The sequence below is a fragment of the Scylla paramamosain genome, chromosome 31 (genome assembly GCF_035594125.1).
Source record: "Scylla paramamosain isolate STU-SP2022 chromosome 31, ASM3559412v1, whole genome shotgun sequence".
Lineage (NCBI taxonomy): Eukaryota > Metazoa > Arthropoda > Malacostraca > Decapoda > Portunidae > Scylla > Scylla paramamosain.
This window is the reverse complement of record NC_087181.1, coordinates 14,096,500-14,109,736: the sequence shown is the minus strand read 5'-3', so window position 1 is coordinate 14,109,736 and position 13,237 is coordinate 14,096,500. Positions and strand designations below refer to the sequence as shown.

Here is a 13,237-nt window from a genome sequence, read left to right as displayed (position 1 = left end):
TCCTCCTCCTCCTCCTCCTCTTCTTCCTCCTCCTCCTCCTGAAGGAAATCTGGGCGGCTCGGAGGTCGTGTTCTCCTTTCCCATTTTCTTTGTCTTCATCGTTTTATTTTTTCTTTGGATTTTTCTTGAGCCACCACTTTCATCTTTCTTTATTTTCACAACGTCTTAGTTTATTTATTTATTTATTTATTTATTTATTTATCTATATATCTATGTATCTATCTGTCTTATTTATCTATTTATTTTGTCTCTGTTTTTTTTTTCTCATTTAGTTGTTATTTCGTGTTTTGCAATTTTGTTTATTTTTTCATGTTTTTTATTGTCTCTCCTCATTTACATGCCTCATTAGTCCTCGTTCTTTTTCCTTTTTTTCTCTCTCTTTATTTCGTTTTATTCATTTTTCATTTTGTCTTTATTTATATCTCATTAGTTTTTTTTTTCTCGCATTATATTTCGAAAATCTTTGTTTTGTATTACTTTACTGTCACTATTCTTTTCGTCTCTCTCTCTCTCTCTCTCTCTCTCTCTCTCTCTCTCTCTCTCTCTCTCTCTCTCTCTCTCTCTCTCTCTCTCTCTCTCTCTCTCTCTCTCTCGAGTGAAATATGATATATAAGTTTGTTCGTTTATTTTCGTTATTTCGTTTTGTTGGTCATATATTTTTTTTGCGCTAAGACTTAACAGCGTGAATTAAGTTTAGTGTGGCAATATTTCTCTAGTGTCTTTCGGCACAACTTAATTTAGTACAGGGTTGTATTAAGAAGTGCGGCAACATTTGTCCTCTTCTTTTCTTTTTTTTTTCTTTTGTGATATTTGTTTGGTATTGTTATTTGCAATTTTTTTTATCTTTTTTTACCCTTTCTCAAAACAAACTGTATATTTCTCGTGCATGTTCATATTTTCATCTTGTTACGAATTGAACTCCTTATATTTATGGGTGTTTTTCTCTCTTCCTTAAAACACACTGAATGTTTCACGATTATGTTCAATTTTACACCTTCCTACGACTTAAACTCCTTAAATTTATGGATGTTTTTTATTCTTTTTAAAACACATCACATATTTCACGAGTATGTTAATTTTTCACCTTCCTACGACTTGAAACAGTATTTTCATTCTCCTCAGAATGCACTGTATATTCAGTGTATGTTTTCATTTTCCTAGGACCTAAACTTCTCATATTAAATAGGTGTTTTTCACTCCCCTTAAAACGCATTGTATACTGACAAGTGTGTTTTCCACCTTCTCACATCGTTATTGTCTGCATTGTGGTTATTGCAATGTGAAGCACTCGGAATATGGATATTAAACTTCTTAATTGTTAGAGGAATATGAGAACTAATATAGCCTCGTCTTTAGAAATGCTGTTTTCTATTTTTTTTTTAAGAACAGACGATTAAATTAAAGTTTTCCTATATATAAAGAGGTGTATGCGCAAGAAAATACCAGAAAAAAAACAACATTTCTTCTTCTAAACCCTGGAAAAGATCTTAAGATTAAGTTTTCTGGGGGCACGAGTCAGATTGTGTGACCCGATGTCTGCCTCTTTGCTTAACGTGTTTTTTGCGTCATTTTTTTTCTCAACAGCTCAAGAAATCAATAAATCTTTACTTTTAAGCCTGGACCATTACGAGTCTTGACAAACAGGTCTGGGGGCACATTAATTATAAGGCCACAAGACCACTTTGAGGGAGAGATAAGCACATGTAGACAGACACACAGAAAGCTTTGATTTTACTGGGATGTGAAGCGAGGGAGGTTTCATTCAGTCACGCCTCATTGGATTAGGAAGATAATGAAAAGGTGAATGACTATAAGGTTGAAGTCAGGTACAGGTAGATAGACTGACAGGTGCATGGATGTTATATAATGTGAATGAGTAAAAATCTTTAACGTGAGAAAATAACAGTTGATTACAATATGTAGAAGTATGACGGTCACCTAAAGACATACAGACAGACAGAACGAGAGAGAGTAGAAACTTATAGGTGAGAAAATAACACGTGATCAAAACAAACAAAAGTATAACAGTCACTTTAAGATAAAAAGGCAATTATGACAGCTACAGAAAGACAGACAGGCGAACAGGCCAATGGACATTACAAGATGCAGAGAATAACGAATAAAAATGTTTAAGGTGGATAAAATACCTGAATAAAACTGAGGTAGAACTATAACATCAACCAGGAGAGCTAAAAAGCCAGTGGGAATGGCTACAGAAAGACACACACACACAGACAGACAGGCAGGTAGAAAGACAGGTACGCGGCCATTACAAGATACACAAGATACACGAGCGCGGTAAAAATTCTCAGGAGGAATAAAAACTTGAGCAATACAAAAATAAAAGCCTGACATTCACCTGCCGAATCCCGAGGAATTTGCCCGCACGGAGGCTGGCGGGCACTGTGTTTTAGAAGGCGGCCAGGTCGGTGGACGGCGCCAGGTGGGGGCGGACGGGACAGACCGGTTGAGTGAGCGGCGCGAGGGGGCAAAGAACACGGCGAGGCCCTTCACCTGAGCCTGCCGCCTCACGCCCCAGGCCCAGCACGCCCTCGGCACGCCCCTTCCAGTGGCCGGGCGTGCAGGTCCCTGGCAGCCTCAAGGAGAGGAGAAAAGAAGAGGAAATCAATACAGTATCATTGACAAAACCTCAGTTATTTAGTGTCTCATTACACAAAGCATTGTTGTAAGTACCTTGTTTATTACCATTACTCCTGTGACGTGGAGATCTGGCCACCTGAAGAAGAAGAAATTGTTCAAACTTTACTTTTAAACCTTAATTATTACACGTTTCATACATATTATTAACGTCAGTGTCTTTGCTTATTACTCTCAAGACTGTACGAGCAAGATACATATAAACAAGATGATGATGCAATAAAAAATGTGATGCAACACAAACCTTGCGCCTCGGGAACAGCCAGGCAGCCTCACAGCGACGCTCGGTCAGCATGGAATAAGCTCCGCACAATCTGAAGCCGTATTCTTTGCACGAGGCGTAAGGAACTAAGACCCCCGGGCTCTCAACACGGCGCACATTTCTCTCACACGACCACTTCTCTTCCTGGTCGTCGTCCTCGCCTTGGAAATTTGCCGCCTCGCCGCCCGCCCCTGTGAGGCCTTCTGGGAAAGCCAACAGATGGGTGCTTCGCTTGTTCACTCCCTGCCGCCAATGCTTCTGACTCGCGCGACCTTTAGAGAGGCGGTGACAGCGAAGACTGACTCGCGCCGCGGCCAATTCGTTTATCCGGTTCTGGAGTGAGGACTGGATTCTGAAACCTTCCGGTGTCTTATCTGGACTACTTATAAGAGGCTCTTGTGAAGATTACTGGGATGTTTGATGGTGTTTAACAAGTATTCTACACCATCAATGGAGAAGAAACACCCGTAAAAACCCAAAGAAATAATTTTTGTATCTTTATGACAACTCAAAGCGTTTCAGAATACTTGCCTTAACCGGTTTGCTACACGAGCATCCCGGAGCAGCATAGGCAGTGGCGCGGACGCGTATCCGTGCAACATGAACCTTACCTTAACCTACCCTTACCTCACCCCGTCGCCGCATCCTTCAGGGCGTGGAGGGCGGGGACGGTCTTCACCAGAGGCCAGGGAGATGCGATGCCTGTTGGGAGAAAGTTGTTGAGTGTCGTGGCTAGTTTATTTGCGTTTATATTTGCAGAACAGGATAGTGAAACAACGATTCTATACCATTAGTAGAAAGAAAAGTCCCTTGAAAACCCAGCTAATCACCTCTGTGGGCTTTGAAAATAGTGTTGATCAAAGAGGAAAACATTCAAGAACACGAGCCTTACTGTATTCTGGGTATATTTTCCAGGAGAGATCTGGTTAAGTTCATCAAAGATTATGAACCATTACTAGGAAATAAACACCCATGAAAATCTGACTAATCATCTCAGCAACCACTGAAAATAACCCTGATGCGAGGAGAAGACGTTGAAGAACACCAGCCATATTGTACTGTGGTTATATTTGCCAGGAGAGAATTGTGGTAGTTCAACGAGTCTGTACCATCAACAGAAAAGAAACACCTATAAAAACAATACTTACCATCGCTGTGACCTTTAAGAATAACCCTGATGCGAGAGGAAACCTATTAAGAACAAACGCCTTATTTATATTTTCTACGACATCACTGCAGCCTGTCAGATATCGCGGGGGTCCTATGACATGAAAACCTGCAAGCCCTGAGCCGCTGACATGAACCTGCACGCACACTCATGCACACGCCGCCTTTTGCAAACTGTTCTCTTTCGATCAAGCTTAGACCAGATGGAGATGATATATTCATGATGGCCGTGCGATATTCATTCACCAATAAATGCGGAAGAGTGGAGTCCGCCATCCCGTTCGGTCTCTCTGGGAGCAGCGGGGATCTGAACTCTACTGCCTCCTACGGACTGAACTGACGTCACTGTTCACGATGCCCTTTGTGTTGCTTGTTGCTCGTGCAGGTCTGTGTTGCGGAAGTGTTTATGAAGTGTTGCACGTTCATCTTGGGTATTTTCAACAGCTGCTAATTGAAGTTATTGCGGTTGATCTTGGAGTAGTTTCAAGCTCCAGTAGAAGTTATTAAAGGTTTGGTGCTCGTGTAGGTTCGTTTTGTGAAATGTTTATGAAGTGTTGCACAGGTTCTTCCTGGGTATTTTTAACAAACACCAGTGGAAGTTATTAGGGTTCATCTTCAGTAGTTTTAAGCTCCAGTAGAAGTTATCAAAGGCTTCGTGCTCGTGTAGGTTCGTAGTGTGAAGTGTTTATGAAGTGTTGCACAGGTTCATCTTGAGTACTTGTAAGCTTCAGTGGAAGTTATCAAGTCCTGTTCCTTGTGATGTTCATGCAGCTTAGCGTTATGAAATGTTGCACCGGTTTATTTTGAGTATTTGTAACAGGTGCCAGTGGAAGTTATAACGCTTCAATTTATCTTCTTTTAACAGGCTTTTAATACAAAAAGCTGTTGATCTACCAGTGAGAGTTTTAAACTACCACTATAATCATGAAAACACCCATGGGAAAACTTGCAACTTCTGCTAAGACCTGTCAATACTGACGATAAGAAGCGGAGATGGTAAGAATGCAATACCGGATCTTTCTAGCCACTGAAGGAGAGCCCACAGCCCACACCCCACAGCCCACAGTCTACAGATCACAGCCCACAGAATCAGCAAGGACTAGAAGCAGGCTAGTCCCTCAGGTCAAGTCTTTCCGCATCTAGTCTTTTTTTTTCATATTCGTAAGTAAATAATAAGAAAAAATAGATCAGAGAGAGAGAGAGAGAGAGAGAGAGAGAGAGAGAGAGAGAGAGAGGGCGGAGGGTGGTGGAAAGACTCTCACAAATACTCTTCATAATATTTTCGCTGACGCTGCACCTTTTCCACTCATCTCATTACTTCTTTCCACCTCTGTCTGGCACTTTCTCTAGTTCTTTCTTTCCCTTTCACTCTCTTACACTTCCCTCCCCGCTCTACCCCACCCTCTCTCTCTCTTCTCTCTCTCTCTCTCTCTCTCTCTCGCGGGAGGGCGGATGGGGAGACCAGCGTTTGTTTGGGAGTCTCTCTTGCAAGGGATTTGTTTGTGTGTGTGTGTGTGTGTGTGTGTGTGTGTGTGTTAAGCGAAACAAACTCCTATTGTCTTTTTTTTTCCATCTTGTATTACGTAACATATGTTAAGTCCGTTTTCATCAGTGTTAAGGAGGAGGAGGAGGAGGAGGAGGAGGAATGGGACGAGAGACCAAGGAAATGGACGAAATAATATGAGGAAGTGCGAACAAGCGTGACTCTCCTGGGGTTCGTTTCGCGCTGAGCACAATTTTGCCTCCATTCGAGCAAGGTTTCGAAACACAACCCGAACCACTAACGCTATCAGGCGCCTCGAGTTATTACCTCCTGCCACACACGTTAGCATGTCCTCTCCTAAAAAAAAGAATAAAGGAAAAGAGAACAAAAGAGAAGACGCATTAACATACCACCCACTAAGAAGAACAACAAGAACAAGACCAAAGAACACGAACACAATGATGATGATGATGATGATGAAATACTACTCACCACAAAATATTGCCCATGGTTAGAACTTGCATCATAAAACCAGCGATATGATACCTTTTTTTTTTTAGTTATACAAATAAATACAATAGGAAGGTCAAACAGCAGCAGATGTGTTGGCCCTTGTGAGGTTGTTTGTAGTAAGCTACACGTTTTCTTTCTTTTTAACTCTAATTTAACCACGAGCAGTATAAAGAAAGCAGAAAAATGGATTGATAAATATGATGAGAGAGAGAGAGAGAGAGAGAGAGAGAGAGAGAGAGAGAGAGAGAGAGAGAGAGAGAGAGAGAGAGAGAGAGAGAGAGAGGGGGGGGTAGTCATCTAGTGTATACATTACGTCACATTTCGTAACCTGACCGACCTCCTCATGTACTTCCCTTCTGATACTCTACCTCTCCCTCCCTCCTCTCCCCTTCCCTCCTTCCCTTCTTTCCTTCCCACACTCCTCCTCCTGCTCCTCCTCCTCCTCTGTTCTCCACTTGGCATGAATAATGGTTTATAATTTAGCGCATTTTAAATATCTCTTCTGCTCCGTTTTCTTTCTTAGTGGGATGACCGCGACAAAGAGGAACGATTCATCTGAGTCTCTACCTTGTTAGTTTGCCGAGATATATTACCCCTCTTGTGCTGTGCTGTGCTGTGCTGTATTGTATTGTGTTGTCCTCTCCCTCTCCCTCTCTCTCCCTATTCCTCTCTCTCCCTTATTTCTTCATCTTTCCCTCACCAGCTTGCCAAAGAATGGTTCCAGATGTATTTTTGTTACCTATTTCACTTCCCACTTCTTTTTCCTTTGAGGGGCAACTCTTTCTTACTCTACTTTCATTTTTTTGCCGGTGTTAGTATACGGTTCAAAGAAGTGTTGATGTACCTGTTGTAGAGTTGGCGTTTGATGAAGTATATATAGCCAAATGAAGGTGCTGGCGTATTTATTATTGCTTTTACACTGGTAGTAGTAGTAGTAGTAGTAGTAGTAGTAGTAGTAGTAGTAGTAGTAGTAGTAGTAGTTTCACTCTTTCATCCCCTTTGCTAGTTGACTCTAACTCTCTGCATGTGATAGTAGTAGTAGTAGTAATAGTAGTAGTAGTAGTAATTGTTGTTGTTGTTGTAGCAGTAGCAATAGCAGTAGTAGAGTAACAATAGTAGTAACAACAGCAATAACAGCAGCACCAGTACCAACAGCACCACCACCAGCAGCAGCAATAACAACAGTACTGGTAATAACACCCTAACATCAACAAACATCAACCGCCAATATCTCTTCACCTTTGACACAGCTCACTTCTGCCTCTCATCTCACCTCAGTCACCTCACCTGCCAGCTGTCCCGTCACCTGAGCCGCCTGCCACCCACCCACGCTCCCATGTCACCTGAGCTCCCATCTACTCTAGCCAGGTGCAAGGTGAGAGCGCAGCGTTTAACCAGGGAGAGGAAAGGAGACTATGAGAAGAGGAGTGTATCATATGGTGTGTGGGGAGAGTTGGGGAGTGTGTGTACTGTCGTTTAGTGAAAATTTAGGGGTGATATGAAGGAGGTGAAGAGAAGAGGAAAAGAGAATGTGACAAAAATAAAAGAAGGTGAAGAGAAGAAAGGAGAGGAGAGTGTGAGAGGAGTGAAGTGTATTGTGTGAAGTGTTGGGAGAATTGGTGAGTGTACATTTGTTTAGTAAAAAAAAAAATGGGGACTGAAACGAAGAAAGAAATGAAAAAGGAAAAAGGAAAGCAAAGAAGAAAGGAGAGTGTAGGAGTAACACACACACATCCCCACCCACCCACACACACACACACACACACACAAAAAAAAAAAAAAAAATTCAAAACACATATTCATTCATTCATTCATTCATTCATTTATTCATTCGGAAAATTCTTTTAGGCCTGGCATCCTCAGTAGGCCTCCCTTTTTATTATTTTTTTCTTTGCTGTCTTTTTGTTGCCCTTGGCCAGATCCCCTCTTACACAAACACACACACACGCGCACGCACACACTCACCTCACCTCCTCCACCGCACACCCACAACCAGGGACTTACAACTAAGAGGCCACACACTACCAGTACCTCAGTCAGCCATACCTTATTTATCAACCCACCAACCAACACTGTAGAGGCATTCTGAGCACACACCTTAGCTGTTGGGGTTTAAACTGTTGAAAAATGTGGAGTGCGATGAAAAAAATAAGATGAGAAGAGAAGGGAGTGAATATCAAGTGAACAAGAGGGAAAGAGAAAGGTATCATGTGAAGGGAAATGGGAGAGAGTGTGAGAGGAGGGAAGGTAATGAGGAGTGTGAGGGAAGAATCTCGAGAGTGAAATGAATGAAATGATAAAAGGAGGAGGAGCAGGTAAAGACAGGGAAGGAATATCCGATGACCGAGGGAAGGGAGAGAGAAGAGAGGGAGGAGAGGCGAATGAGAAAGATGATGCAATGAAATAAAAGAAAAATAAATCAATAAAAAAAAAAAAAGATGGATGGAATGAACTAAGTAAGGGAGGATGGCTGGAAAAATGATAGGAGGAAGAGGAGGTAAGAAGATGAAATAAAAACATAAATGGAATGAATGAAAAGAAAAAAATGACATACAAGTGATATAAAGAAATTTTATAGAAAAGATGAAAAAAAATAAAAAGTAAAGGACAATAAAAGATAGAAAGATGCTGAGAAATAAAAAAAAAGAAAAGATGAATGAAGTGAATGAGATAAAAGAAAATTACTGAGAGAGAGAGAGAGAGAGAGAGAGAGAGAGAGAGAGAGAGAGAGAGAGAGAGAGAGAGAGAGAGAGAGAGAGAGAGAGAGAGAGAGAGAGAGAGAATGCTATAAAAATAAAATAAGAAAATAAAACTAATAAATCAAGCAAAAAAAAAAAAAAAGAAAGAAAAGAAGGAAGAAATGCGCTTTGAAAATTTACTGAAAAACAATGAAAAGGCGGAAAAACAAAAACAGTCAGGAATAAAATACATTGATAAGAAAAAAAAAGAAAAAAAAATAGGTTCTAAATGAAATGAGGAAGAAAAGTAAAATAAAACAAATAATAAACAATTCAGCATGACGGTAGCGTGTTAATGCTCGTCGTGGCACAAGTGTTGAAATGTTGACGGAAGGCACAAGATAAATAAATGCCCTGGCGTTATAAACTAATGAATATCAACTTTTCTAAACTCATTCCTGTGAACTGAACAAACAAACGAGAAAAGATTGGTCAACATTTTGCACGAACGTATGTAAAGAAAAAAAAGAGATATATTTTTTCTCCTAATGAGTGGAGAGAACGAGAGAGAGAGAGAGAGAGAGAGAGAGAGAGAGAGAGAGAGACCCCCTTCCTCTTTCGAAATTGAGAAATGTTACTATGATAATTACATTGCGCCAACACAGCATCACTAGCAAACAACAGGACAGAACAACACAGGGGAAAACACACAAGAAAACACACCGGAACACACAAAAAACACCAGAAAAACAGCAAACGACATAATAAAATGCCCCAAAATAAAGAGAAAAGTATACATAGAGATATAACAGCAGAAAATACTATCTATACACAACAGAAAAAAAAAACAGCAAAACACACAAAAAACAAAAAAAAAAAATACACACAGAAATACAACAACACAACATAACGCACACACACACACACACACACACACACACACACACACACACACACACCAAAAGACAATTGAAAAATAGAAAAAAATTAATAGAACATCCCAAAACAAAGAAAAAAATACACACACACAAAAAAACAATAACACAGCAAAAAACACCAAACAAAACACCAAAAAAACACTGAAACACACATACACACACACACACACACACACACAAAACAGTAAACACAGACACACACCAAAACACACACATAAAAAAAAACAATAGAAACACACACACACACACAACACAAACACACACACACAACACAAAAACATTTAAAAAGAAATAAAAAGCAACAAACCAACACAGGAAAAGAAACCGTTCAGTCAGTGAGACAGTGAGGCAAAACACAGCATTACAGCAACACTCTGCAACACGGGGACAATAATACACAAAACAAGAGATGTATTCAGTGGAACAATACAAAGCGAACAGAACAGACACGCGGATTAATGAAGCTTAGATCACGGGTTACATTATGCTAGTATGTGTGTTTAGAACTGCTGTGTGTGTGTATGTATGTTATCTAGGTTACTGAGGTCGAGGTAAGAAAGAAAAGAAAGAAATAAAACAGGAAAATATTGATAATAAAAAGGAAGAATTTACAAAATGGCGTTAAGGGAAGGAGGAAGGAAGGAAGGAGATGAGGAAGGAAATGAAGGATGAATGGAGGGAGCAAGAGAAAGAGGAGGAGGAATGAATAGGAAAGGTGAAGAGTGATAAAATGAGAGGGACAGAAAAGAGAAAAGAATAAGAAAAGAGAGCAAGAGTGAAGAAGGAGATTAGAGAAAGTGTAGTAGGGATTAGGGAAGGAAAGAAGGAAGGAATGAAGTAGAGAAGGGGTAGAAGAGAAAATAAGATATACAGGAGTGAAAGAGGAAAAAATAAAGGAAGAGGCGGAAACAAGCTAAGGAAAGGTAAAGGAAGAAGGAAAGGAAGGAAAGAAGGAAGTAAAGGAGGAGCAGATAAGATGAAAAATTCCAAGAAGAGATGGAAATTGAAGATATTTAAGGAAGCGGAGGAGAAGTAAAGAAATGAATCAATGAAAGAAGGAAAGAAAGAAGAAAGACACGAGGAAGGGAAAGATAAAAGAGGAGACGTGAACAAGAAATGAAGATTGAAGAAAAGATTAAAAGAAGCGAAGAAGAGATAAAGGAAAGACGGAAGAAAGGAAGGAAGAAAGGAGGATAGGAGGGTGAGGAGAGAGGAAAAGAAAAGAAATGTCAAGAAAAGACGATTAAAGAAAGATAAAAAAAAAAACTGAATGAATGACTGAAGGAAAAAGAAAAGAAATTCGAGGGAAGAAAGATGTTAAAGCAACGGGTTAAAAATTAATCAAAAGAAAATAAACAAATAAATGAGTGAAACGTGGAAGGAAGACAGTGAGGGATTGAGATAAGAGGAGCATCGAAGAAGGGAGGAAGAGAGGAAGGAAGGGTAGGAAGGAAGGAGCACCTGCAAGAGGCCAGCAAGAGACCCTTTGATCCCTCCTCCAGCACTCACTTCAAATGATCTCCGTGACTCGAGACAACAGGTCACATCCAAGTGTCTCTATTCACCTGACCTCTTATTCTCTGAGAGTCTCGTCTCCATATTTTATTTTTTTTTTAACCCCAAAAGAAAACCCAGAAATCGACCACACCTAACTTGACCTCCTTCGCCCTGCTCCGTCCTGTTACGTAACCTGTGACGCTGCAACATGTTCTGCTGTCCCTCTCTCTCTCCCTCTCCCTCTCTCCCCGGCAGGTGTTTATGTGGCAACTGTGACGTGCAGCTCTTACAACCTTGACCTGCTGCCCCGAGGTGGGGGGAGAGAGAGAGAGAGAGAGAGAGAGAGAGAGAGAGAGAGGAGAGAGAGAGAGAGAGAGAGAGAGAGAGAGAGAGAGAGAGAGAGAGAGAGAGAGAGAGAGAGAGAATTTATCACTTAGCATTATTGTTATCTGATTTTTCTAATTTGTAATAAAAAAAAGTTATTTCTACCTTAATTCACTGCGTATATATTGTTTCTTTATTATTTTTCTTTTATTTATCTACCGTTTTATTGTTCTTATCATTTCTGCTATTTAATCTAATTCATAATAAGAAAAAGCTATTTTCATCTTAATTTCTTGTGTTTATGTCGTGTTTTCCTTATTCATCTTTTCTTTCTATTCACTTTCATTTATTTTTCTCCATTTAAACGTTCTTTTTTACAGTTGTTCTTTTGTCTGCGCCTCTTCCTTTGTGTGTTTTTCTTTTTTGCCAAACCTTTCTGTGTTTGTGTCCGTCTGTCTGTGTGCCTGTCAGTCTGTCCCTCACCGTCCGTGCTTCTATTTTCCTTTGTGCTTTCCCGTTCGCGTAATTTTCACTTTTCTCTTTTCCTTCCTTCACTTTTTTTTTTTCCTTCATGCTTTTCAATTTCTATCTCTCTCTGTTAACTGTTCCTCTTTCTCTTCTCGCTTTCCATCTGTTTCCCTTGTTCCACTCTTCTCTCTCTCTCTCTCTCTCTCTCTCTCTCTCTCTCTCTCTCTCTCTCTCTCTCTCTCTCTCCCCCCACTTCACGTCATCACATCCAAGAAGAACAATACTAGATAATGCCAACTCTCTCTCTCTCTCTCTCTCTCTCTGCAAGTGTACAAGGGTCGTCGTATCGAACCATGAGTCTCTCCAAGTGAACCCTCGTGAAGCATCGTGAAGCTTCGTATCCCAGCTATTGAATTAGGAACCAAATATTCTCCTTTATTTACCTCACAAGAAAGAAGAAATCAAAGAAAAAGTAGCCATGAGACTTATTTTTGTTCATTTCTCTTCAGGTTTGGTAGGAATGAAGCTTAGAATAGAAGGAATATAAGCAGTGATGGCGGTAGTAGTGGTGGTAAAGTAGTAGTAGTAGTAGTAGTCGAAACGTTCCAAATCCAAGTTTTGATTCACGCATTCTGAGTTGAATCTATGAACCTTACACATTTTTGTTCTTAACTTTCTTTTTCTTTTTTTTTTCTTTCATTTGGCTGTCAAAGAAATATAATTATCTTTTTTACCTCCCACTCTCCCTCTCTCTCTCTCTCTCTCTCTCTCTCTCTGAACTTCTTAAGCAATTGTTGGTAGAATATTTTTGTTTACAACTTTTTATTTTTTGAGAATTTTGGTTTGTAAATAATAGAGCCTTGTTAGGGTTTCTTTACATGGAACGGAGCTGTCAACTGGAGCTGAAATGTTGAGTAAAAGGAGGAGGAGGAGAAGGAGGAGGACGGAAAGGAGTGATAGATAGACGAGAGAGAGAGAGAGAGAGAGAGAGAGAGAGAGAGAGAGAGAGTCATAATCTTAATACATTTTTTTCTGTTTCTCTTATTTTAGGTTTTATTTCATTGCATATTTTCCCTTCACTTGTTGTTTGTTGTTGTTGTTGTGATATATCTATTTCTTTTCGTAAGATGACATTTTCTATTTCTTTCCTTCTTTTTTTTTCTCTCTTTATTCTTACTCTATCATGTCTCTTGTTTGCATCCTCACTCTCTCTCTCTCTCTCTCTCTCTCTCTCTCTCTCTCTCTCTCT

At 40.1% G+C, this 13,237-nt stretch overlaps 1 protein-coding gene across 2 annotated transcripts in view; it reads right to left on the bottom strand.

Annotated features, from left to right (window-relative positions):
- Positions 1–782: 782 nt before the first annotated feature.
- The window catches only part of LOC135116333 (uncharacterized), a 27,839-nt gene continuing 15,384 nt past the window's right edge, over positions 783–13,237 (bottom strand). The window contains exons 2-5 of one of the 2 annotated variants that reach the window (XM_064033687.1): positions 3,548–3,622; positions 2,903–3,253; positions 2,707–2,737; positions 783–2,597 (exon numbers count right to left, since the gene is read on the bottom strand). In XM_064033687.1, the coding sequence (XP_063889757.1) occupies positions 2,356–2,597; positions 2,707–2,737; positions 2,903–3,253; positions 3,548–3,565 (642 nt within the window). In that variant the 5' untranslated portion in view covers positions 3,566–3,622 and the 3' untranslated portion in view covers positions 783–2,355. Of the gene's footprint in view, positions 2,598–2,694; positions 2,738–2,902; positions 3,254–3,547; positions 3,623–13,237 lie in introns of both variants that reach the window. The other variant, XM_064033686.1, reaches the window with a different exon arrangement.